General features: G+C 40.7%; 1 protein-coding gene across 7 annotated transcripts in view; it reads right to left on the bottom strand.

The window, feature by feature from the left end:
* Nucleotides 1-1,102: 1,102 nt before the first annotated feature.
* Nucleotides 1,103-26,778, bottom strand: part of spag9a (sperm associated antigen 9a) — a 36,249-nt gene continuing 10,573 nt past the window's right edge. Inside the window, exons 3-32 of one of the 7 annotated variants that reach the window (XM_060891977.1) lie at nt 26,274-26,344; nt 25,767-25,861; nt 25,088-25,238; nt 23,568-23,651; nt 22,467-22,611; nt 18,455-18,548; nt 17,512-17,633; nt 16,381-16,392; nt 15,770-15,827; nt 15,463-15,615; nt 14,942-14,993; nt 14,647-14,780; nt 14,295-14,351; nt 13,411-13,590; nt 13,167-13,296; nt 12,390-12,479; nt 11,845-11,997; nt 11,347-11,515; nt 10,969-11,202; nt 9,688-9,880; nt 7,399-7,521; nt 7,180-7,260; nt 6,972-7,039; nt 6,738-6,886; nt 6,006-6,177; nt 5,633-5,746; nt 5,428-5,463; nt 3,916-4,092; nt 3,174-3,317; nt 1,103-3,091 (exon numbers count right to left, since the gene is read on the bottom strand). In XM_060891977.1, the coding sequence (XP_060747960.1) occupies nt 2,961-3,091; nt 3,174-3,317; nt 3,916-4,092; nt 5,428-5,463; nt 5,633-5,746; nt 6,006-6,177; nt 6,738-6,886; nt 6,972-7,039; nt 7,180-7,260; nt 7,399-7,521; nt 9,688-9,880; nt 10,969-11,202; nt 11,347-11,515; nt 11,845-11,997; nt 12,390-12,479; nt 13,167-13,296; nt 13,411-13,590; nt 14,295-14,351; nt 14,647-14,780; nt 14,942-14,993; nt 15,463-15,615; nt 15,770-15,827; nt 16,381-16,392; nt 17,512-17,633; nt 18,455-18,548; nt 22,467-22,611; nt 23,568-23,651; nt 25,088-25,238; nt 25,767-25,861; nt 26,274-26,344 (3,572 nt within the window). In that variant the 3' untranslated portion in view covers nt 1,103-2,960. The remainder of the gene's footprint in view (nt 3,092-3,173; nt 3,318-3,915; nt 4,093-5,427; nt 5,464-5,632; nt 5,747-6,005; nt 6,178-6,737; nt 6,887-6,971; nt 7,040-7,179; nt 7,261-7,398; nt 7,522-9,687; nt 9,881-10,968; nt 11,203-11,346; nt 11,516-11,844; nt 11,998-12,389; nt 12,480-13,166; nt 13,297-13,410; nt 13,591-14,294; nt 14,352-14,646; nt 14,781-14,941; nt 14,994-15,462; nt 15,616-15,769; nt 15,828-16,380; nt 16,393-17,511; nt 17,634-18,454; nt 18,549-22,466; nt 22,612-23,567; nt 23,652-25,087; nt 25,239-25,766; nt 25,862-26,273; nt 26,345-26,778) is intronic. The other 6 variants (XM_060891972.1, XM_060891973.1, XM_060891976.1 and 3 more) reach the window with 6 other exon arrangements.

Below are 26,778 nucleotides of genomic sequence, written 5' to 3'. Positions count from 1 at the left end.
TCTTATAATATGACTTTTTTTAGTGACACATGTTTATGATAATAATAACATGACTACTGAATTATGACATTAATATTCTGTTCTTATAATGCTTTGCATGAAGGCTATATTTTCAAAGCTTTGAAAGTATTTGTATACATCTCTCCTTTTTGTTGTATGGCTAATCCTATTCTTTTTATTTATACTATTTTATTTTACACTGTTTTTAAAGTATACTCTTGATGACCTTGGTTTTGTTTGATATTACTCCTCTTACTTGTGCTTTTTAAAACACAAGCCAGGGGGAATATGCACCCAGGACATGGGTACAAAAGGACACACGCAGCCAACAACATGTGTCTTTGGACTGTGGGAGGTTACCTTGAGGAAACCCTGAAGAACTGTGAAAACATGCAAACTCCACACACTTGAATCAAACCTACAAGCTCAGAGGTATGAACATCTAAACATGGTTTAGGAATTCCTTTTGAGTTCTTTGGTTTCCACCAACCTTCCATTTGGCAGATTTGCTAATCAAACCTGCCCTAAGGTGTGAATGATTGTGTGAATGTGTGTGTTAATGGTGCACTACTGTATAAAAGCCTGGCATCCCATTCATTGTGTATTCCTGCATGACACACAGTGTTCCTGCGATAAGATCCAGATCCATTGCAAACCTGACCAGGATAAAGCACTTACAGAAGATAAATAAAAATGAAAACGTAATAACTGGGAAAAAAACACGTTTATGTCATTTGAAGTAAGAGGCACTTATTTACTTGTAGTGATTCTGAGGCATTTTGAAGCGTGCAAATTGGCATATTCTACATTTCACTTAGGAACTCTTAGGAAGTGTTTGATACATTTAATGTCACACCATCATCACATTAGCAGCCTGAGCAAATCTGGAAACTCACAGTGAGCTCATTCTGCTTGGATTTATTTCTTCACGCATCTTTTAATAAAGTTTACACCGTCAAAATGTTAGTGTCCGCTGTTGTTTTTTTTTTCTATGAAAAAATCTGTCACTCAACTTACTATACCTTTTACCAGAAAATACAGCAGTTTTAACACCTCAGTTTTGGCAGAAAGGACTAAAAAAGGAGTGCAAACAGACCAGCAGTGACTGTTAATTCCCATGAAATTGAGTTTATTAGATTGTTAAAAATAAGGCTATGATGCTGTTTTAGCAAACATCGAACAGGAAAAACCACAGTAATGACAAGCTGTGACAACCACAGCACATCCTCTGTCGTTTAAGGGATCAAGCGACCATCGTCCACACATACTGTCCACCCCCCAAACCCCCACCCCAGCCCCACCCCTATCCAATACACACACGCGCACACACACTAGTCCACCCAAAAAGGTGGCAATAATCAGGGATTTGAACAAACACACTGCAGTGTCCTTTTAAAAAAAACATGCATAGCTCAGTACAATGAAAGCTGAATTCCAGATGATCCACAGAGAGGTTATTCTGTATATCCTACATACTCCAATCCATGATGTTACACAAATCAACCACTAGTGATGCAATTCCTTCACAATGTCTGTAATAATATTACACAAACTGTTTGAATGTTCATGTACAAAGTTACATTCTGAACCACAAAATTCATTATGGAAAAATAAATACTGGAATGGCAAAAATACCTATATGAATATTCCCTTTGTTGAATAAAAACAAAACCAGACCGCCTGTTATTTACTTCCTTCAAATACAAAACAAAAAGTTCAACACTGGCCTGTAGTGCTTACATTTTAACAGACCGCACTAAACAAGAGACACATGTAAAAAAGCTTTTGACTTAAATGACACAGAGATAAAAATAAAAACAAACTGGTTTCAGTATCGAAGAACAGACATGTAAACACTCAAGATGAAATAAAAATGAATGCACAAAAACCCACCGGCTTAGTGCGTGGTGATAAATGAGTTAAGGTGCGATGTAAAGTGGTTCTGATAGAAATCCCTGTCAAGAAATGAGGCCTTTAAAAATTTCGATCTTTAAATATGAAAAGTTTGTAGTGAATGTCAAAAAAAAAAAAAAAAGCCTAAATGGAACTAGAGGCTGTTGAGATTGTTGAGATATATTTGTTCTACAATTTTTTCCTTTGGTAACAGGCTAGCCCCTTCTTGGAAAAAATAAAACATGAGTGTTGGTTTTAGATTAAGTGTAGATCTAAGTTTAGATCTAATTACGTTGGTCACTATTTTAAAGTGCCAGCAAGCTCTAGCGTACAGGTGCTACCACGTGAGGCAGAATCTAGTGCTAGGGCTTTTACAACACACTGAATTACTTAGTTCACTCTCTCTCTCACAGACACACACACACACACACACACACACACACACACACACACACACGCCTTTAAGATTCTAGGAAAATGCAAACAGGACACATGCCAAGCAGATTGCAAAATAGCTTTCTGTTGCTCTAGAAATATCACACTATGCTACTGCGACGTCAGTCACAGTACACATAAGTCGTGGCCTCACAAGATGTCTCTCTCTTGCTCTCTATCTATTTATCTATCTATTGCTTGCACAAAACAAATAACTTGAACATAGGGACATCCTTTAAATATGTGCAATTTTTACGTTCAGTTATGATGTAAACTGAAAGCATGTATTTCCTTCACTGGTCTCTGTGCTTCAGTACTCTAGTAAAGTACTAGGCTTGTTTTTTTTTTTGGGCTGGCCTTTTGCAAAGCCCTGTCCTGGACGGATTCATTTATTCCCTTTCTTTTTCCTTATATCACAGATTCCCTTTGACTTACTCCTTGGCATGAATGAAAATACAATATTATAAAAGATGAAATAAAACACACACAAAAAATGGGTTTGGGGATGTCTCCTAATAATAATCATGGGAATCAAAATTCTAGTAATTTGTGATAAAAAAAAAGTAACAGCATGCCACAAGGTGGCTTGAGGGGCGAAGATCTCTGATAAACCTGAGGCAATGATTGGGTGCTCACTCGTCATTCACGGCAACCTGCCAGACTATGATGTGGCTGCGCTCGGTTTTGGTGGGAGCAGACTGCAGCTGCAGGGTGGGTTCAAGAGGTTCCTCATCCTCAGTTAGTCCTGCTCCATCTTCATCACCTGCGAGACACAGGCGAGAATGTGTAGTAATGCTCATAATGTAGAATAAGTACAGTTGCTCACAAGTTTGTAGCGTTCTTACCCATCCTGAAGTCGATGTAGCCCTCTCCTCCACTCGTCACCAGCATGAACTTTTGTTGCTGCTCTTGTGAAGGACTGTCAGAGGAAGGAGAGTCTGAGTCTGGGGTCATGCTGTCAGGTGCTGCTGCTGGAGGAACAACATGACCTGAAAAAAAAAAACATCATCGCAAAAACAAAACTTGAGTTAATATTTCCAGTTTACAAAAGCTTACATGTTGGATGTTACTGTTGCTGGAAAATTCTTTATTTTATTCATAATTTGACATTTCTACTTAAAATATATTAGCATGGAAATTCTTGTGTAAGAAGCTTGTTTAACAAACACAGCTATAAATGCAGTTAGTCTGCCAAAAGATGTCTAAAACCTCGCTAGATGAGTGTGCTTGTCTCATGGCACCATCAAGCTTTCTGAGAGTTTTTTTGGAAAGATCAATGGAATGTGAATGAGAATAATACTGACGATGTGATGTATAACTCAATCCATCTGTAAAGGTAAAATTCTTCACAGTAAATTCTCAGTAATGTTTTTCATTTGTTGATTAGCAGCGGTAAATAATCTTAAATCTTAATGAGGAATTCGAATTAAATCTTTAAATGCAAATTCATCCTGTATCACTTTTGGTGAGTCAACTGACAATTGAGTGTGAAGGAGTGACCTGAGGTGTGCCAATGTGACAAATACCTAATTTGTCACATTGTACCTAATAAAATAATATGCCTACATTCTTTTTCCTAGATAATACCTGGCACTGCAACAAAGAACTTGACTGCATCTCTGTGACCATGGAAGCAAAGTTGAGCATGGGCCATAGAGCAGTAGGGCACATAGGAGCCTGTCGTCCCACAATCTGCACTCTCATCCCCGAACACACGGACTGCGCCGCCGGGTCGGCTCGCTATCACACCAACAGTCCTATTAGCTGCAGTTCAGAGGAAAGAAATGGCCAGGGTTAATGGTGATGCTCTTAACAAAGTCACATGGCAAGTTCTGTATTAAGTTGCATTTTTAAGTGTGCTTAAGTGCAACCAGAGCAAGCACTTAATGTGAGCAGTTAAAGCAGACACACTGGGAAAATTAAGCAGATCAATATCAGGCCAGTAAGTCAAAACTAGAGACAGAGAATGAAGGACATATTATAACAGAAACAAAGAAGAAGCCAATACTGCATCAATTTAGAGTAAAGTGTTTACTGTGAGGAAATATTTATTTAGACCTGTGACATAAATACAGCTTAGTCTGTGTGTCAGTGCTCACTAGAGCTGTATCTGTATCTAGCTGTGTATGAGGCATATAAGTGATGGACAGAGCCCACAGGAGCAGCTGGATGGGTGAGAAGTTAAGAAGTCTTGAGATGAGAGTTGAGAAGTCTGGGCTGACCTTCTCAGCCTGATGTCACTCCAATCAGGAAAAGCAGAAAAAAAATGAATGGATCCTGGTTATGGATATACACTGCTTGAAGAATGCTAATTGCTGGAGTCAGAGCACAGGGTTGGGCATGATATTAGCACCCCTGGAGCACAGGGATCAAAAGCCCTGGAGCCTTAATCAAAGGCCTGACAGTGGCACCGTGGCAGTGCTAGGGCTTGAACCTCCAAACATCTTCCAAGCAAGCAAAATCTGACAACCTTAAAGGACTGAGTGGTCTGCAGGTATACAAGTACAGAGAGTACAGATAATTTTGCCAGCATAACCAGTGACAATTCTTTTAATTTTAAGGTACTGGTTCTAAATAGTGAATAAATGAAATGTACTTTTACAGAATTTTGCAGATGCCCTTATCCAGCGCAACTTACATTTTATCTCTTTTTTTTAATACAACTGAGCAATTGAGGGTTAAGGGCCTTGCTCAGGGACCCAGCAGTGGCAGCAGGAAGCGAACTCACAACCTTACGATTACGACGCTTAACCACTAGGCTACCACATACCACATCATATGAAATCAGAAACAGTAAATAAAAGAAAAAGAAAGAGTGGCATCAAAGTTGCATATGTGTGTGCATCAGATTTTCTCCGAACAAACGTTTCCTTATACGTCAATTTAATCTTTGCACTTTAATCTGCGATCTTCTCTCCACAACTTTGACGCCATTAGAGAGAATTAGAAAAAAACAAAAAGAGGCCAATCAGAAAACTTTATCTCAAGATAAAGAAGCTGACTTCTGATATGCAAAGGTAAGCGCAAGCTAGTGTGCAGCAGCCACTAAGGGTCTTATCGCAGGAAGCTTGCTAAGCATGTGGCACTGTTCCCACTCACCCCTCAGCCCGAGAACTCCGTGCTGAAGACCCACAGCTATTGACAGAAGAACCCAGAGTAGAGTCAGAAAAAGGACAAGGTAGAGGAGAATACAGAAGTGTGGAGATAGAAGAGATTAAAGCCCACTCCCTGTCTGGCTTTACTGCTTTTCAACTTTTAGATTCTCCTGAAATCCTGCACCTGTTCAAAATATTTGCAAACTCACACTCTGATAGAGGGATAGAGATGATGACGCCGTTTCCTGTCCCAACCCAGAGCCGCTTACACGACACCATGAGAGCTGTGATTCTTACAAAAGAGAAGCCCAGTTTACCTGTGCCTGTTAACATAAGACAGGAACTGTGTTACTCAAACATTTTACAGATATGGAAGTGACTATAAAAGCACTTGCTGTTGATATAAAAAAAATCATTACATTGCAAATAAGACAACATTGTGTAAATAGAGTGTAATGAGGAAAAGGCCTTAACACTTAATGCTGTTGTTTCCCTTCCCATAATTGTTTCAATGGCTTAATTACAGCTAAAGCTAGAAAGCTAAAAGGTAAGCTTATTCCTCATCCTCATTCTCATCCTCACCCAGCATCTTGCTGACATAAGGCTCAATATCCACATCCTGGAGATGCTGGAAAGTGTGTGCGTGGAACAGACGCAGGGTGGAGTCCAACCGGATGGAGACCCAGATCCCATCACCCACCCAGGCCAGCTGACGCACCTGGCTCTCTTTCCGAGGGTGAGCATCGAATGACTTCTGCACACACACACACACACACACACACACACACACACACACACACACACACACACACACACACACACACACACACACACACACATTATAGTTTAGAACCTTTAATTCTAATACTTAAGTAGACTCAGATGTGGATCTGATTACATAACCAGAAAAATGCCTTCAAAACATCAAAATATTTTCTGATAGCATAAGCAAATATTTGCACTTGATAATGTAATTATCACTTTATGGATGTAATTGAGTCTAAACTGTGCTATTTTAAAGCTACAAATATGTCAGCATTAAATTTTTAAGAGTGTCTTTGGATCACAGCTTCCTTTTAACACAGTCAGTGATGTGCGCCTTATGACCCAAGTGACAACAGCTCTTAAAGTTACTATATTAACACCCTTCAGTAAATATTAAGGCATACTACTATAAAACGTACTGCTCCCCACCAGAAATGGTGCAGTAGAATACAAACAGATTTTCTATATATTACAGAGAATGATAAAAATATGTGCTCTTTTGGTTAGGAACTGCAACACAGTCTGTGGAACATGGAAATAGGAACAAACCTCAATCTTCATAGCTTTGGGGTGGACGATATAGATCTTGTTCCTGTAGCCACACCACACTTTATCATGCACGACTGACATACAGCGGATGGAGTGATGCGGCCGGCCCAGGTCCAACAGGTGGTAGTTGGTTAAATCCCACTGGCTATCTATAAGATAGTAAAAAAAAGAACTTTTTTTGCACAACTGCCAAAAAGCAGAGAGGATTACACTGACTGATGAATTGGGTCTTACCTAGTCCTCTGTGGAAGATGGCTAGTGTACCATCAGCTAGAGCCACAAGGACTCGTCCTTTAACGTGACTGTTAAAAGAAAAAATGCAACGAAAGATCAGACAACTACAGCGCATGCCTGCCTCACATGCGTACTTTCACAGCACTAGGTATTTTAGTGAATTTGTTCTCATTCAGTTAGTTCTGTTTCAGCATTCTTCTTCACTTACACAATATTAAGAATGGAGTCCTTCAGCTTCACAGCATGGAGGCACTTTCTCCACCGGGCCACAGATGAGTGCACATACAGGCTAGAAGAAAGGAGGGAAAAACAACATAGCATGAATTAAAATAAAGAATGTCAAAGTGTTTGTGTCCCTGTGATTCTGTGAGTGTTTGAAAGAGAGACAGAGAGAGAGAGAGAGAGAGAGACAGAGAGAGAGACTCACCAGCCATTCTGAGCCCCTAACCACATGGTAGGCAGGGTGCTGCTCATCCTCTGGGACTCTTCCCCGGCCTGATCCTGCTCGCTGTTTGGAGAAGCTGCTCCATCTCTCTCTCGACTCAACTTCCTGGCAGTCAAATCACATCAAAAAATAAACTACTGTTTTACTTTTTTCATTCTTCAGCAATATCTATGTCTAAAAATTCAACACAGCTGTAAGTCTATATGAAAAACCTGACAGTCAGTATAGTGCTGGTGTGACTGACTCTTGAAACCCTAAAACACTTACTAAGCGCTTTATTAGAAACACCTGTACACTGTCTCATTCATGCAATTAGTGTTAATTTCATCAGACGAGACGAGACGAAATATGTTCGTCAACAACCTTTTTTTTCATGACTAAGACGAGACGATGACAAGACTGCACCACTGTCCAAAAACGCTGACTAAGACTAAATTAACATGCATTATTGTTGACGAAAAAAGACGAGGCGAAAATGTTTTGTATAAAATAAAAACTAAGATAAAATCTCTCTTCATTTTCGTCTACAATTGTCTCTGCTTTTTCATCAGCTGTTACGCCTTTAAAATATTCACAACGAGTTCGCGGCTTTGCGCTGTTTAGTGTGTGCGTAGAAAGAATTCTTCCACACGCCGCTCAAAAAAAAAAATCCTGAGTCCAAGTCCACCCCTGGTCTAGTCAGGCTTTTTGTGTTTATTATATTTCCTGTCGCTGCGCAGGCTCTTTTATTGTATATGACAGCTTATGTCCCGATGACCGGTCTTTGCATTACGATTAAAAGCAGCATCAATAAAGTAAAAAATGTGATGTGCAGTCAAGTTCGAGTGAAACATATGTGAAACACTTTTTTTACTGAAATGTTTATCAGTAATAATCTCAGTAATAATGTGTTATTTTAAAAAAAGACTACAATTTTTTGACTAAAACTAGACTAAAATGAAGAGACTTTTAGTTGACTAAAACTTGACTAACAAAAAAGATATGTGAATGACTAAATATGACTAAAACTAACAAGGACATTTGGCACAAGACTAAGACTAAATTAAAAATAGGTGACGAAATTAACACTACATGCAATCAAGCAAAACAACGTATAATATCGTGCAGATATGGCCAGCAGCTTTGGATAAAGTTTACATCAATTATCAGGATAAGGAAATATGTGATCTCAGTGAGGGGGGCACGGTGGCTTAGTGGTTAGCACGTTCGCCTCACACCTCCAGGGTTGGGGGTTCGATTCCCGCCTCCGCCTTGTGTGTGTGGAGTTTGCATGTTCTCCCCGTGCCTCGGGGGTTTCCTCCGGGTACTCCGGTTTCCTCCCCCGGTCCAAAGACATGCATGGTAGGTTGATTGGCATCTCTGGAAAATTGTCCGTAGTGTGTGATTGTGTGAGTGAATGAGAGTGTGTGTGTGTGTGCCCTGTGATGGGTTGGCACTCCGTCCAGGGTGTATCCTGCCTTGATGCCCGATGACGCCTGAGATAGGCACAGGCACCCCGTGACCCGAGGTAGTTCGGATAAGCGGTAGAAAATGAGTGAGTGAGTGAGAGTGATCTCAGTGACATGGTTGTTGGTGCCAGACAGGCTGGTTTGACTACTTATATAACTTCTGAGCTGGAATTTTTACACATAACAGTCTCTAGAGTTTACTGGTTTTAATGAGGTTTATAAAAAATAAAAAACAGTTGTGTTGGTGGACACAGTAACTGAAAAAATCTCTAAACACTGAAACACAAAGTACATGTACAAAGCCAATAAAATGCAGCTAGCATCTAACCAGAAGTGCATAGTGATACATTTACAATAAATTACAAATAAAAGTCTTATGTAGGAAAAATCCCAGGAGAGCTGCAGTTTCTAAAATACTCAAACCTGCCTGTCTGGCACCGACAACCATGTCACTGAGATCACATTTTATGTTGTACACAACATAAAAGGCTTATCTATGGGGACACATCAAAATGTATCAGAAACCGCAATGAAGCTGAATATCATACATATATTTTCAGACAGTTATTTTGGAGTCACTCTCTCAGATTTGGGTCTTTTGTGAACTAAAGCAGTCTAAGGGAAAAAAAAGGTGATGCATTTCCATGGCACAATCCAATAGCAACAGACTGGATACAAACCAGAGGAGAACTGAACATTGCATTCATGGTGTTCAGTTCACCTCTGGTTTGTATCCAGTCTGTTGCTATTGGATTATGCCATGGACATTTGTTTCAACCGAATGGAAGACTGATAGAAAACCTTTCATTCACTATGTGCTCACCTTTCTTTGTCTGTAGCTGTAGAGCTCTCGGTGGACTGTGCTCCCAGTGGATCTGTGAATACGTGCTCAGTGTAAATGCCAGGCTGGCTGGTATCTGTATCCAGTGGCTCCTCCTCTTCCTCAGTAGCCTCAGTGGCTTCCTCTGCTGTGGGAACGCCGTCTTCGTTGGGACTAGTTTCCCTAGACAACTCCACTGCACACACAATAGTCTTACTGTATCACTTACCATGGACCATGAACACAAGAATTACACTAAGCATCGAATTAGTAAAGATATGAAAGTAAGAGGCTCTACTTTCAGTTTAATAGAAGCTAAAAACAAGATTTACAAATGTCATGAACTTAAGCTTGTATTGCCTTTGCTTGCACAAGTATATATTTCTGAATTTGTTTTTTTTTAATAATCACCTTGGCTTAAACTGTAGAGGTTTTGAGATGTTCCTTCAACTATGCTTTTCTCACAGACAGTATGATTATTCATTTATAATAATATTTATGTAGTTTGGAATTAGAATTTATTTGATGATGACAAATAAATAAATAAATGAATAAACGTTTACATATTATTGTGCTGTCATGACCGAAAACGATTTTCACTGGTGAGTATACCACCCAGTTTACATTACCTGGGGTCACATTTTGTTAAATATATTTATTTCTGTGTTAAGGGCTTACTTTAAGTAAATACAACTATGTGGCCAGACATAGCTGGTTCATTACATTATCATTTCATTAACATTTTTCATTATGATTGTCACGAATCTCCCCCTTGTGCCCGTGGTGCTCTTGGCCACCCTGTTCCGTGTTTTAATTCATGTTTCTGCCCGTGTATTGTCACTGGTTGTTGCCTTAATGATTTGTGTGTGTATTTAAACCCTCATGTGTCTAGTGTATAGTGCAAATTATTCATTCAGTTAACTCAGTGTGTCTGACCATACCAAGCCATTGTTCATGTTTTTGCTTCCCTTGTCATAACCATAGATCCTGTCTCTCATTTTCATGTGTTTTTGACTGTTATAGCCTGTTTGTTGATCAACTGACTTGCTCCCTGATTTCAGATTATGATTTGGCTCACATTTTAGTTTGTTTATTTTTATTATTACTATTAAAGAACAAATTATATAAAGTGTAACTGCATCCACATCCACGTGTCAATCATAACAATCATTATAATTGCCACCTTTATGCCATGGTATAATTTTCATTTCCACAAGTTCATCTCTCTTGAGCTCCCTTCCATTTAAACCCTCTTTCATGGCAATTATGATGAACAGTTCTTACCTCTACCTCTTACAGGACTGAGCTCTGCCTGAAGCTCATTGGTTCCTGAGCTGCCAGTCTGAGCTCCAGACCAAGCCCCATCTGCTGTACAGCCAACTGCTGAAATGCCACTCAGAGCTCCCTCGCTGCCATGTGAGCTGTTACTAACCAAACTGCCTGTTAGTGAACCTTCAAGTCTGGCCTCTGAGTCCTGAGGTACTTCTTCTCCTGCAGGATAGTCTGTCTCCAGAACGCCTGAATCATAATACAAGAACTCTTAAGGCTTATGATAATTGTCCGTTCTATACCGATGACTCTTGATATAAAACAGACACAATGTAGGTAAAGATCACTTCAAATGGTCAGATAAGATCCAGCCGGGGCTGTGTGTTATCTGACCTGGCACGCTGGAGATGCACAGCACGTGTGAGTTACAGACGTAGAAGCTATCCAGCAACTCAGAGGGATGTGTGCTGTCCAGGATAATGACTTTAGTGGAGGATTGTGTGCTGGTGCAGATCCAAACACGGCTGGACATGTCCATCTGTGCCAGCTCACGCTCCTGCTCCTGACACACGTACACACATGCACATGGTGAGAAAATCTAGAATTACAGTACATGAGGTTTCTGTCCAGAGACGCTATGCTTACTGAGAAACCGTATCTAAAAAATAACTACCAAAATAGCTACAAAACATAATAGCCAGAGGCTTATTTGTGAATTCAAAAATCTTATTACGATGTCTGTGATTATCTAGTATGTAATCTAGAATAATCCCTTTTTAGATTATTTGCATGATTTGTTTTTGTGGAAATGAATGTACAATTTTCAAAACATTATTCTGTAAAAGTGTATTTAAAAAACATTCTGCATCTTGTGCTGGTGAAGCTGTTCACCTTCTGCTCCTGCTCCTGTTGCTCCAGGCTGCTTTGAGAGCCTTTCCTTGGTCTAGCAATTTCTCCCTCAGCTCCTAAGTCATTGATACACACACCTGAGGCTGGGTCACGTGGCTTTCCCCCTGAGAGGTTCACACCAGCTGCACACCACAGCTAGAGAAAGAACAAATACATTTCAGCGTCATGCTCACTGAGAATTTTTACATGATGTTAAGTACAAAAGAATGAAATGGAGCATGGAAGCCTTTATTATCGCCACATACACATTAGAGCGCAGTGGAATTCTTTGCTTTGCATAAGCCAACTGAGGAGGTTGGGGTCAGCGTGCAAGGGCAGTTTGATACAGTGCCCAACATTGGCAGTGGCAGGGACCCTGATCCTCCGATCAACAACCCATTGCCTTAACTGCTTGAGCCACCATTGCCCATTGCATGTTTGGCAAAATTACTTAATGAGATTCATTTTTAATTAATCAAAATTTTCCATTTCACTCTGATATAACACAGATAGTAGTTTATGCAGGTATTAAAACCCAAAGTGCTGACCTTCATAGAAGGATCTTTCTGATCCAGTGGTCTCAGGTACACAGGAACAGGCAAGTTTATCTTGTTCTCTGCTTGCCTACCATTTGCTTCCTGTAAATATAAAAGAAAGCAAGGGAAAAAATAAGCAAAAGCAACAACCCCAATGCTATTCAGTGTTTGGAACAAGTCCAGGCTATAAAACAGCACGAATAATGACAACATGCTAATTATATAAGTTAATACAGAATATAATATGAATAACACTATAATACTGAATATGCAACAGAAGCAATCACTTGAAACCCTTGAAGAGGCAGGAATTGAATATTCAACCCCAGAGTTACAAGGAACGCATACTAACTAACTAGCGGTCAACATGACCCTTGAGCTAGCATCCACTCAAGCTACATGCATGTCTACAAAAAAACTGGATTGAGTGTGTAGTGCAGTGTGCAGTGGGCTTCACACAACCAGTAATAGAAGCAGATGTTGCAATGCTTAATCTAATCAATCAAATCTAAAGTTTTCTTTGGCAAATGTAAAGGTTTTCTTGCTGGCTGAGTGATTAAAATTAAAATGAAAAAGTAAAACATTAACCCTGGATATGTAATGTCCACATGTCGATTGTTTCACATACACATGTAGAGAAATGGAATATGAGATGTGTACAGTTATGCAGGACATATATTTTATAACATTTTATTTTTTAGAAAAGTTTTTATATTTTATGTATTTTTTATTTTATTGCCTGATCTATCAAAATGCACACTTTGTATGTAGTGTAGCTTGAAATCTTGCCTTGTATTTACTGGGTATACTCCAGCCGTGAGCTGCCAGCCTCCCGTCCTCTTTCTGTACGTGGGCTTTGACCTGCCTGTACTGAGCCTTCTTCTGCTCCCTACGTGAAGGGGATGTGCACACGTCCACGCTGAGAAAGAGGATACATGCTGAATAGATTGTTCTGTTCACTAAATAAGTCTGAATGACAAACACGGTTTAAGCATAATTGAACGGTTTAATGTGATGCTAAACAAGCCCTTACTCATCTTTGAGGAAGTCAAAGGCTTTAGAACGCTCAGTGGGAAACTGGGAGAAGGTGCTGCTCTTTCTCATGCCACTGGGTGGATTGTACTTGACGTTAGAAGGAAGAGGCTTCATCACATTGCTGCTGCTGCTGCTGCTGCTGCTGCTGGAGGCTGAGGAACTGAACAGCCGGCTGAAGCTGGGACGCACACACAGAACACATACAGGGATGGTAACGGGAGCAGGACAAGACATGATGTATTGGAACTGCAACACTCATTGGACACCATTGGCACATGACACTGAAGCCATTGAGGAAGTTAAGCAACACTTATCAATCCAAAGAACTCTTAAAAAAGTTGTTTGTGAGTCACTGCTAGGATATATGAATAAAGGACATCTGAATATAGCTGAAAATATACAAAGTGCTATTTGAAAACTGAATCTACATCCACACTCCTAGCCTGATTTATAGTGTAATGACATGTAATGGAACAAAGAGAATTTTTTTTTACTAATATTAAAATTAACCAGTCTTTGTGTTTCCATTTGAATGTAATAATTGGGAAACCAACAGGGGGAGACACTGTATAAAGATATTAGTCTAATAGCGTATCTACAAGTCTCTGAAGAAGACATTGTTTTAATGCAGAAATTCATACAAATCAGTTTTAAAACAGTATTCTGGAGTCCACCAGGGTGATGGATATCAACTATTAATGGGAAAAACAATAATTCTGCTGAACTATTAAATTTATATTTACAATTAACTAAACATATTGTTGCAGCCTGCCTATTCATTTCAAGTAATTTAAAATATAGAAACAATAATTAATAGGTAATTATCAGCCTGGTCATTCGTAAGGTTTTGAGGTGCAGAATGACTGGATTGAAAATGCTTACAATTGCCAGATGCTGGATTTCTTCTTCTCAGTAAGAGCAGGATTTTCTCTGGAAGCACTGTAGAGGAATAGGATATGTCACATGGAAAAAAATATGTCTCTACATACTTTTTGTATTTTATTTTATTTTATTTAAAATACAAATACATTTTTTTGGACTATAAATACATTTTACAATGATTACAATTACAAATAATACAAATACATTTTAAATGATTAAAAAAATTAAATGATTTTCCGGCAAATAGTTTTCATTTTAATTTTTTAATTTTAGTTTTCATTTTAATCTAATCTAAAAGCTATAAGGTTTTTCAGAAAGAAAAAAGTCATCAGCATTCAATTGAGTGTGTTACCGTATCATTTCTGTCCACCTGACAGCCTCCTGTAGCTCCATCAGTCTCTCTTTATACTGATTCCTTTCCATCAGTACACGTGCCATCTCTACCCGAGTGAATCGACGCCTCTGCGCTGTGGGAACGTCACTCTGCTGACAGAACACACACACACAAAACTTTTCTTCAGAAGGCATTAGGACATTTACACTTAAATTTTGTATAACATCTTCTGCTAGCTTCTGCTATAAAAAAAAACCATGCCTTGTTCATAGAATATCAAATTTGATGTAGTATTTAATCAAAATGTTCTCACCTCCTCTTCCTCTTTGCTATTAAGTTTGGCGCTCTCCATTTCAGCCCGAACTCTATTAGTAGTATACAAAAAAATCATATTATTACAAACATTCGTTCATTGTACTGTTTCCTCTTGGTCAGGTTTGCAGTGGCTTCAGTAACCTTGAAATATTATTCTTAAGGCAGAAATGTACACATGTACACACACACACACACAAACACACACACACACACACACACACATACAAGGACAAGTTAGATTTGCCATGCCACCAACCAGAACATGATTTAGGAGAACAGAAATACACAGACAGCCCTGAGGAAACCCATGTGAAACTGTAGAGAATATATAAACTCAATCTCTAGGCTATTAATGATAAATACTGTATTCTTGTTATAAAAGCATCCTTATGCCAAACAAAAGCACTGTTTTATGCCTCCACAAACCAAACTGGGTCTCATGAGGCCAGCTGTATGAAAACACAGCATACTGTAAAGACGTTTTGTTAAAAAATACTGAGAGAGAAAAAAGTGACAAACTTCTTAAGCTCTTCCTCAAGCTCTTTGTTCCTCTCCTCATATTTGGACTTTGTCTGCAGAAGTGTTTCCAGCTCACCCTGAAGAACCTCCCTCTCAGACGTAAGCTCATCCACTTGGACGATCAGGTCGTTCTTTACCACATTCAGTGCATTTCTGTACACACATATGCACTTTAAGTCACGTTATTTAGTTATATTGATCAGCTATATGTCTCATAATTTTTGTTTTTTGGCCACAAGACTTGTGTCAAATCTTTTGTCAAAACATGTGTTTCCCTTAAATGTGCTTTTCTGAAAAGCGCTCCTACTTTGTCTCCAGCAGCTGTGTGTTCTCCAAAATGAGATTCTCCACTTCTCGGCCCATTCCTAAAAAAACAACAAAAGAAACCAACACTAGTTAAACTGAGACCGTAGGGCCTGGTGTGACCTCTGACTTTAACCAAGACTGGGAAAGGATATAAAAAAACACACACACAATCACTGAGACATACAAATTCAGGGAAAAGGAAAGCAACAAACTGAACACTTGTGGGAGAGAGGAATTCAGACATGAATAGGAGAGCAGATGGTATGTCTTACCAAGCAAACTCAGGTCTGAAAAAGCATGCAGTCCATGTTAGGCAGAGAGAACAGGAAGGATGAGGATAGCCTTTTAGTAAATAATGGCAACAAGTAAACCAGAACAAAACATATAGTATGTTATCTTCCCATCCCTTTAGCACAGTACAGGTTTCTTGTTTGCCAAATATATGAAATGTTACTTCAATGGAAATTGTTTACTCTCTTACTGTTATATAGCAAGAAAAATGATTAAAAAAATATAAATGACTCTACATGCAACCATTGCCCTTGACAGAGATACAAACAGGAAGTGACACACAGACAGGAAGAAAGACAGCTGGAAGGGATATATACAAACCAGAGTACTCCACTGGGATTAGGCACAAAAACCAGAGAACAGGAGGACACAGCATGGAGAGAAAGAGTGCAGTTAGCATTACAGTATCTAACATACAGCTGGGACTGACTACATGACTACACATGACAAGGAAAGCACATAAAACTAAACTGGCACTACTTAAACGTTTAATCAATGCATTTACTAATACTAATACTTCATTGCCACAAATTTGTTGCAGCCTAATGCTCAGCTTTGTTTCAATACACATACAATCTGCAATCATCCAATCACAATGCAGATATAAATCACAATGATAATTACTGGTTGCTGTTGGTTAGCGACAACAGAAAACGGAAAGTAAGCGAGTATCACTGCATCGTCACTTAAATAAATAGCACAAATCCGGTCTGGTGAACTGCAGCCAACAACATTTTGTACTGCTGCTTACTGCTGCATTTGCATATTTAATTGCATATGTTTAATTTTTTGTGTTAGCACCCAGAAATTCATCTTCCACTTGTGGTTACGAAAAGGTAAGATAAATGCTGGGAGACATTGTCCAGAGCATCATACTGCCTCTGCTAGCTTGCCTTCTTCCCATAGCGCATCCTGGACCACTTTTTGGATGCTTACTTCCGCCCACTGGAGCCACCTATACGATTTTGGAGACGCAATTCTTTTTAAAGTCACCCAGATCCTAACATTTCCCCTTCCAACACATCAACTTTTAAAACTAACTGTTCACTTGATGCCTAATATATCCCACCCCGAAACATATGCCACTGTAACAACATAATCAATGTTATTTGCTTCACCTCTCAGTGGTTTTAATGTTATGGCTGATTGTTAATTATATGCTGAAACTGGTCCATTATAATGGCTATTTCTAACATCCATTTGTAAGCATGATGTCCCGACGTCCATATAGTCTGCTGAAGCATTTCTGAGGTCTCCTTTAGTAGTACCATTCACCTTCTCCACATAAGTATAATGAAGGTTTCTTTATCACTAATATTAGTGTTTGAGACTACAATTTTTTCTTATATTAATCTACAGCTAGAAGGAAGTTTTATTCTTTCGTCATAGTTTTTAGTAGCTAAGAGGAGATGATTAACAAGATTTTTCTTGGTAAAGCAGAAAAGCTCTTACCCAGGAGATCAGCTCCTTCATCCACATCCCCAATGAGGCCAGAGCCTGCGCTTGACAGTTCCTCAAACAGAGAGTCTGTGTTCCGGTTAAATGCCTTGTTCTCTATACCTTTAGTCGGTGTGCTGGAACATATTACGAAATGTTATCCACTAATAATGCGTAGAATTTTACCTGAGCATGTTCTGTGAATGAGGTAAATGTGAATCGTGTCGTTTCAAAGCTTCTGTTTAAATGCTTTAGATATCTGTGGAGTGAAGGAGTTGCAAGTACCTAATACTTTACCTTCATAATAGGTCATAATTTTCTGGGTATTTTGCGCAGACTTTATTTCAGTAAAACTTCTCAATAATGGCGTATTGAGAAGTTTTACTGAAATAATGTCTGCGCATAATTTTCTGGGTATTTTGCGCAGACATTATTTCAGTAAAACTTCTCAATAATGGCGTATTGAGAAGTTTTACTGAAATAATGTCTGCGCATAATTTTCTGGGTATTTTGCGCAGACATTATTTCAGTAAAACTTCTCAATAATGGCGTATTGAGCCAAATTTAACACCTGTTTTTCATTTGTATTAATTTAGTCTCTGATTATTAAGTGACTTTCAAGCAGCAATACATAAAAATTCATCTATTTTCATTGACACCAGCATGTATTTTGCACCTTAAACACTCCCTAACTACACATCCATTACAGGAAGCACCCAAAATAAACAACACATGATTTTGTTAATACAAAAAGACACAATTTACAATAGAACTTGTTAACAGCTTGCTCATTTTTGCAGGTGTCAATTTTGCACAGACTCTTTAATGTTCAAACATTCAGAATATTATTGTTTGTTTGTGGGTGGCCACACGGGCCAGATGTGGCAAGGGCAAATTTGATATAACACACTCTTATATGTGTTATAACTGAGTTATAAATCGAGCAGAGAATTTGTACCTGGAGCCTTTATAGCCACTGAGGTCCAGGTGAAGCTCTGGAGTTGATTCGATGATAGCTTGCACATCAGACTTGTCCTCATTCTCCACCAAACCTACACGACACAGATGGCAAATAATGTGCACTTATACGCCGATATAGAAGAAATACAAATATTAATCAGCTAAAGAAATGTATTAGATACATATTTAAAACTTTAACTTATTTTTGTAACAAAACATCATCAGGACATAAAATTGCAACTTCTATACTAGTTAAATATTAGTTCAATGAAATATTCATTTAATGAAAAATAATTGTGGAGAAAACAGCAAAATCAGTTTAATTTTGTTTAATATTTTCTTAATGAATCAGGCTAACAGTGTATTCATGTAATGAGTCTGTCTGTGTTTCTGTCCTGTTTCTGTCTGCTGTCTTTTCCTGTGGTTAATTGTTTGCCCCGCCCACTCTTTGGTTTCCATGGACATTCATTGTACTCCTTCAGGTGTCTTGTCTTTGTCTTTAATTAGTTCTGCTGTGTGATTGGTCCTTGTCTCTTATTTATACTCTGTTTGTTCACTTCCCTGGTGTTGGTCGTTGTCTCATGTTGGATGTTGGTGTGCCTATTCCTGTGTCCTGTTAGCCCTGTTTGCTGCCTGTCTGTTCTTCTGTTTCTTGTGTTTTGGACTATTAAAACTTGAAAATCTGCATTTGGATCCTCACTCGCCTTTGTCCTGCATCGTAACAGAACGACCAACCACATGGATCCAGCAGAAATTTTGTTTTGTTTGTGTCAGGGAGATTCCCCTATTGAGGAATATACGGAGGTATTCCTGGACTTATCCAATCAGGTGGATTTTGGGGAGAGGGCCCTCAAGGACCTGTTCAGGCATGGTTTGAAGGACGGGCTGCGCTACCTAGTGCCATTGGGCCGAGAGGTGGGGCCTTTCTCGGACCTGGCCAACGTAGCGTTGCTCCTGGGTGGGTCCTCCTTAACCGTGCACAGGACAGAGTCGGACACCGGCCCTAAATATTTTTTGGGGGGGGGCAGTAGGCATCGGGGTCCGTGGGCTGCGGAGCCAGGCCAGCCACGGACGCCCGAGGCCCCTACAGTACCTCGGTCCGACCCAGACCTGTGCACACCAGTGACCGAACCCGTCCACATGGGTGCCAGACCGGAAAGCTCGGGCAAGGCCCGGGGGAACCGGCTGATCGCCAAGCTGGCGGACACCCCGATGACGTCGGTTCGGGCGGCCGGCATCCCTACGGCACCGGCTGGAGCACCGAAGGCACCCGAAGCGCCTGAACCTGCCGAAGCGCCTGAACCTGCCGAAGCGCCTGAACCTGCCGAAGCGCCTGAACCTGCCAAAACGCCCGAGCCTGCTGAAACGCCCGAGCCTGCTGAAGCACATGAACCTGTTGAGGTTCCTGAACCTGCTGAAACGCCCGAACCTGCTGAAGCACTTGAACCCGCTGAAGCGCATGAACCTGCCGAAGCGCCCGAACCCGCCGAAGCGCCCGAACCCGCCGAAGCGCCCGAACCCGCCGAAGCGCCCGAACCCGCCGAAGCGCCAGAACCTGCCGAAGCGCATGAACCTGCCGAAGCGCATGAACCTGCCGAAGCGCATGGACCTGCTGAAACGCCCGAACCTGCTGAAACGCCCGAACCTGCTGAAACGCCCGAGCCTGCTGAAGCACATGAACCTGTTGAGGTTCCCGAACCTGCCGAAGCGCCCGAACCCGCCGAAGCGCCCGAACCCGCCGAAGCGCCCGAACCTGCTGAAGCGCCCGAACCTGCCGAAGCGCCCGAACCTGCCGAAGCGCCCGAACCTGCCGAAGCGCCCGAACCTGCCGAAGCGCCCGAACCTGCCGAACCCGCTGAAACACCGGATCCAACCGGGCCGACCAGGTCGACAGAACCAGCCGAACCGACCGGGTCGATGGGACCGACCGGGTCAACCGAGCCAGCCGGACCGACCGGGTCAACGGAACCGACCGGGTCAACAGAACCAGCCGGGCCTACCAGGTCGACAGAACCAGCCGAACCGACCGGGTCGACGGAACCAGCGGTCCCCAGCTTTGTCTCCCTGTCTCTGTCAGTCTCTCCCTTTCCTGTCCGTCTTTACAGGTTCAAAGCGCCTCCAGTACCACCCTGGCCGCCAACGCCGTTATGGTCTCTGGCCCGACCTGCAGCGCCACCCTGGTCTCCGGTCCTGCTCTGGTCGCTGACTCTGCCTGCGGCGCCACCCTGGCCTCCGGTCCTGCTCTGGTTGCTGACTCTGCCTGCGGCGCCACCCTGGCCTCCGGTCCTGCTCTGGTCGCTGACTCTGCCTGCGGCGCCACCCTGGCCTCCGGTCCTGCTCTGGTCGCTGACTCTGCCTGCGGCGCCACCCTGGTCTCCGGTCCTGCTCTGGTCGCTGACCCTGCCTGCGGCGCCACCCTGGTTTCTGGCTCCGCCCTGGCCTCCTGCTCTGCCGGCTCCGCCCTGGCCTCCTGCTCTGCCGGCTCCGCCCTGGCCTCCTGCTCTGCCGGCTCCGCCCTGGCCTCCTGCTCTGCCGGCTCCGCCCTGGCCTCCTGCTCCGCCACGTGGACCTGGCCCGCCTTCCCACCCCCTGTTCCGCCTCCGCTCCGCCACCCTCCAGTTCTGCGTTGGAGTGTCTGGAATCCACTCCTAGGGGGGGGGCTCTGTAATGAGTCTGTCTGTGTTTCTGTCCTGTTTCTGTCTGCTGTCTTTTCCTGTGGTTAATTGTTTGCCCCGCCCACTCTTTGGTTTCCATGGACATTCATTGTACTCCTTCAGGTGTCTTGTCTTTGTCTTTAATTAGTTCTGCTGTGTGATTGGTCCTTGTCTCTTATTTATACTCTGTTTGTTCACTTCCCTGGTGTTGGTCGTTGTCTCATGTTGGATGTTGGTGTGCCTATTCCTGTGTCCTGTTAGCCCTGTTTGCTGCCTGTCTGTTCTTCTGTTTCTTGTGTTTTGGACTATTAAAACTTGAAAATCTGCATTTGGATCCTCACTCGCCTTTGTCCTGCATCGTAACAATTCAACAGTCTGTTGGGTATTTTATAAAAACACTGATACTGTCTTTTTTATTTTTTGTTCTGCAAATGGGACATAATAATTGCCCATTCTCTACTGTTTCTACATGTAACATAATTGGACACCAATATTCTATTTATTTTCTACTATTTCTAATATCTATCCATTTCTTATGTTTAATTTAGGTATTATGTGTATATACACAGTCAACGGAGAAAACACTAACCCCAGACTAATCCCTGTGACACTAAACTAACCCCAGACTCAGCCCTGCAGCACTGAATTAACTGTAGACTAAGCGACGCTGAATAAACCCAAGGCTAAGCCCTGTGACACTGAATTAACCCTAGACTTAATCCTGCAAACAGCGAATTAACCATTACCCTAGCCTAAGCCCTATGACACTGAATTAGCCCTAGAATAAGCTGTGAGACACTAAATTAACCACAGATCTAGCTCTGTGACATTCAATAACCCCTAGACCAAGCCCTGAAACACTTAAGTAACCCCACACTAAGCCATGTGACACTGAATTAACTGAAGATTAAGCTATTTCATGCTGAATTAACAACTGACTAAGCGCTGTAACAATGAAACAAACCCCAGACAAAAACCTCTGACATTATAAATTATTACACTGAATTAGCCCCCAAATTTAAAAGCTAACTTTAGTCATGGGTGTAACTGTAGTCTGAATTCAGGCCCAGTCTAAATTTACCATTGCAACACTGTGACACTTGAAATAACCCCACACCTAGCCCTGCAACAACGGATAAATCCTAGACTAACCCTTTGACACTGAGCTAACCCAAGACTAAGCCCTGTGACACTGAACTAACCCCAGCCCTAACCCTGCAACACTGATTTAACCCTAGGCTAAGCTCTGTGATACTGAACTAACCCTGGACTAAGCCCTACAACACAAAACTAACCGGGGGCTAAACACTATAACACTTAACTAACCCCAGACTAAGCCCTGTGACACTGACTCACTCGTTGAGATGGAGCGGGTCCCCGGTGCAGCCTGCACCTCAGCACACTTGCTAGATCCGTCACCATCCTCCCGCTGACAGTCCAACCCTGGCTCTGAAGCCGTGGTGGACATGGGTGTGACAGAACTGGAGCCCAACAGCTCATCCTGTAATCAACAACAACACATCTCATTAAACAGCACAACAGAAATGAGAGGTCACAGCTCTTTGATAGTCAGAGAAACAACTGGGAAATACAGAGAATGATGCCTTGGATCCAGGTTTTAATTTGAATTATTTCAGTAACATGGCTTTTATGTTAAAGCAATGATACAAATAAAAACAAATTGAACACAAATAACAACAAAATGACAAGGTAATCTATTAGACGTCACTTTGAGAGCCACATTCATATAATTCACACAAAGGCTAATACTGAAAAAGCACACAAATTAACACAGAAAAGAACAAATTAACATGACACACAAATCGCACACAGAAAAAACAACAACCTACACTAAAAACAATTGCAAAATAAATGCATTTAGCTATTATTTAGTGCAGAAAAGCCCTATGCTTTGGAATCAATGCAAACTCTTGGAATGAATTTTAAAATTGAATACTTAGCTATCAAAAAATCATTTAAAATATTACAATTAAAATATTTATGGTAATTTGGTATAACTATGACTATAGTACATGAACAACTACAATGTTCTGTTTAATTACTGATACTAGTCTAGCATAATGAATGATGTTAAAATGCAGGATGAAGCAGATATTGCGCAACCAAAATGCCATGCAATCAAATTGTAACTGCACTGTATGCAACCACACTCTTTATTTATTCATCTAAATCTACCGCTTTACACACTGTGCTTTAACCTTTTGAACTAAATACCTTTAATTTGCTAAGCCAAAGGACAAACTGTCCAATTCCAATCTTAATTTTAATCGATGTCCAATTACTCTTTTGAACATGGATGTACTCCCCATTTTAGTGGTTGCATTCAGCACAATAGAGGAGAAAGAGTGCATGTTGCAAAGCTGCACAAGTCACTCAGCATCAGTACATGATGGTGAAATGGGACTGCTCACGCTCGGCTGTGACAGAGCCAACTACCTTACAGTCGTCTGCCAGCATATTTCCCCAAGCCTCCTGTGCATTATTAACCTCGCTTTTCTGTGGAGGATCCTCTGCCTCCAGCTGCTTTGGGGAAGAGAATTCAAGTGACGCATGATTCGTGGCATGATAACTGTACAATCCAGTATCATGGTTTTTGCGAATATTATAGCAACCACATGCTTCTCATTTTCTTAACAGGAGTAATTTGGTTAGGAAAACTGACAGATGTTGAGAGTACCTTTTTACACTTTAATTAAACACAGACACACAGTTTCCTCTGATTTTTTTAGCTAGTACACAGTACCGTGCAAAAGTCTTAGATCCCCTGAAATACAAATGGCATCTCTGATGCCCATCTTATGTCTTGTGCTTTAGTAATATATAAGAATTATACGATAATATATGAAAAATAAGTAACAAAATTAAAAGAAAGAAAGAAAGAACTATATGTTTTTGTGTAGCATTTACCCACTTAGTTATAGTAGTATTATGTCTTAATTGTCACAGTACGTCATTTTTATATTTGTGTATTTGTTTAACATAGTCCAAAATATTTCCCCACATTTTACTTGTTACTTCACAGTATAGTCATTTTTTTTATTTATAATAATCACGTGATTGCTTTTGAAAATAATCCTAATCCTGCAACCTTTGCACGGTACTGCATCTGTCCTTCAGAAAGCAGGCACCATGTTTTTAGCATCATGCAGCATTTCCTAAATGTTCTTCCTAAAACATTCCACAGTATACCATCACACTGACACAACACCCCAAATGTGTTGGAAGTTATTGACATGCATATGAAAGCATTTTGAAAGCATCAGTAACCACCAGACAGAAGAACCCAGACTGAAGCTTGCAGCTAACATTAACTCAGAGGAACACTGCAATGTTTTTTTTTATATATATATATTTGCTCAGGTCTTCTGTATGGTATTTATGGATATTTTGTCAGGCATAAATTCAAGTCAAAAGCCAGTAAGTGTGTCACGTGATTTGAGATTCTTACCCTTAGATAATCAGTTACACTTTATTCACTTTATTCTCCCAGCAGCTAGGCTTCATGTATAAGGAATTTATACTTATTCTAAAATATTTTCCTGTGGTTATACTGTTGTTCTGATTCAGCAACTGCTACACATGGTTGAGAATACCGTTACTCTTATATACACCATTACCTGCAGTATACCTGCAGTATGTGTCCAAGACATTGAAACTACAAAGCTAAATGTTTTCAGCACTAACAGGCATCTACTGTAAGTGTGTGAATGGTATGAAACTATACAGCATCTCACTCAAGCTCCCTCCTTCATCTTCAAAACCACATCGATACCCACATCGATAAACATCGTGCTCTGTTCTAACAGAAAAGTTTCCTGAAGCTTATGTACATCTTGCATGTATAGGCTTTGATGCTGAGACCTTAAGATTAGCATCCTATCTCACTCCATTGAGGTTTGTACGTATATATTACGGATGATGCATCATACCAGGGCATTCCACAGAGATTTAAGTACCTTGAGACTGGTATTTGATCGATGTTGACTGAGCTCAGTGAATCTCCAGCCTTCTGTCCCTGGAGTCTCTGCTCTGCCCAGGAAATCTGGGATCTGACAGTTGTTCCCACCAGACATGGGGAAGATGCCCAGAGAGAGTGGTCGCTCTTTCCTAGCATGCATATGTGCATCCAGGTGTGAATGCAGGAGAGGAAGTCATAAACAGACAGACATTAAAATGTTATAGTGCCATTGACTGCATGTTTCATTACCAATACCTCTATACCCGATAAATGAAAATTGATACATAATTTAAAATATACAGAAATAAAGTATGCCAAGCAGAAGAAGCGTTCATTCAGACGCATTTTTAGATGCAAGAAACACAACAGACATACAATTATTTTATTTATGGTATTTGTCCATTTTGCCTGCCTTTATATATGCACTAACAAAGTAGATGAACAAGCTACTAATATGTCACTTTGTGTCACCGTGGCATATATGTTGATTTCCCTTACAATTTTTTTCTCACTTGTTCAAAAAATGTAATTTCTCTCCCCACTTGATGCAAAGAAACCTCTGAAAATGTTAATAATGCTACAGTTCTGTGCGCTGTATACATTTTAGATTGCAAAATAACATTTTAAGTACAGGATATGGTATTTTCACATTAGCATTCATTTGTTCCCTGACCTACCTGACTCTGCCCAGGGTTCCTGTATCTGACGCCTCTCCTCCGGTTATCTGCTGGAGTTTGATTCGTTCTACATGTTCCATGTAGTTATGAATCATCTGGAGAAAACAGATAACATCACAGCTGAAAACTGGTAACAGATATTTAGCATTGTAAGCACTGCTAAACATGTGGCTCTGCTCGAAACACAGATCTGTTTGTGAAGTTGGTGGTGTCATATACCACCTTGATTTCTATAGGCTTAATCTTTCCCTTTTTCAATATTCAAGATTTTATTTGTCACATAAGCGGTTATCAACAGTATACAACTTGCAGTGAAGTGGAAACCATGGCCTACTTCTCAATAGACTGTTCATATAAATACCTACATTAAAAATAAGAAATTTGTAAGACAACATACAAAATAATAAGAAATATTATGAAATTAAATATTTGTGCACAACCTGATGTACAAATTGTGTAGTAACAGTAACTGACAGATAAACAGTAGAGATGAAGGCGCTGTGTTACCTCTGTGTGTCGCTGATGAAGAGCGTTGTACTCTTTCTTGAGTTCTGCCTCCCGTTCCTCCAAACGGCTTACTATGATCGAGAGAGATAAAGGGAAGAGAGACAATGGGTGAATGGTTGAGAATCATTTCACATTTTGTTACTCATTTTGTAATTGTCCTTATATGGCACAACAGAACAGAATTCGCACTAAAGCCTGGAAATCCCGCTGATTATCACTGTGTCACAACTCAAACCCTCAAGTTTGGATGCAAATGCGGGAGAATATTAATGACTCAAACAGGTGACACAGAGAGAGCAGAAAAAGGATAGAAAGCAAAGACAGATGTGACATACATACATGATACATGATGTAATCCAAAACATGAGTCAAGATCATTTTGGGTTAAACAGGTGCAAACAGGGCAATCCAAGGCAAAGCAGAATCAATTTGAGTCTGTGATGGCCATGTTTGATCCACAAAGTAACAGGAGTGATGATGTCACTCTCAAATCGACACGTAGTCA

The sequence above is a fragment of the Tachysurus vachellii genome, chromosome 18 (assembly GCF_030014155.1).
Source record: "Tachysurus vachellii isolate PV-2020 chromosome 18, HZAU_Pvac_v1, whole genome shotgun sequence".
NCBI lineage: Eukaryota > Metazoa > Chordata > Actinopteri > Siluriformes > Bagridae > Tachysurus > Tachysurus vachellii.
This window is presented reverse-complemented; position numbering and strand designations above follow the sequence as displayed.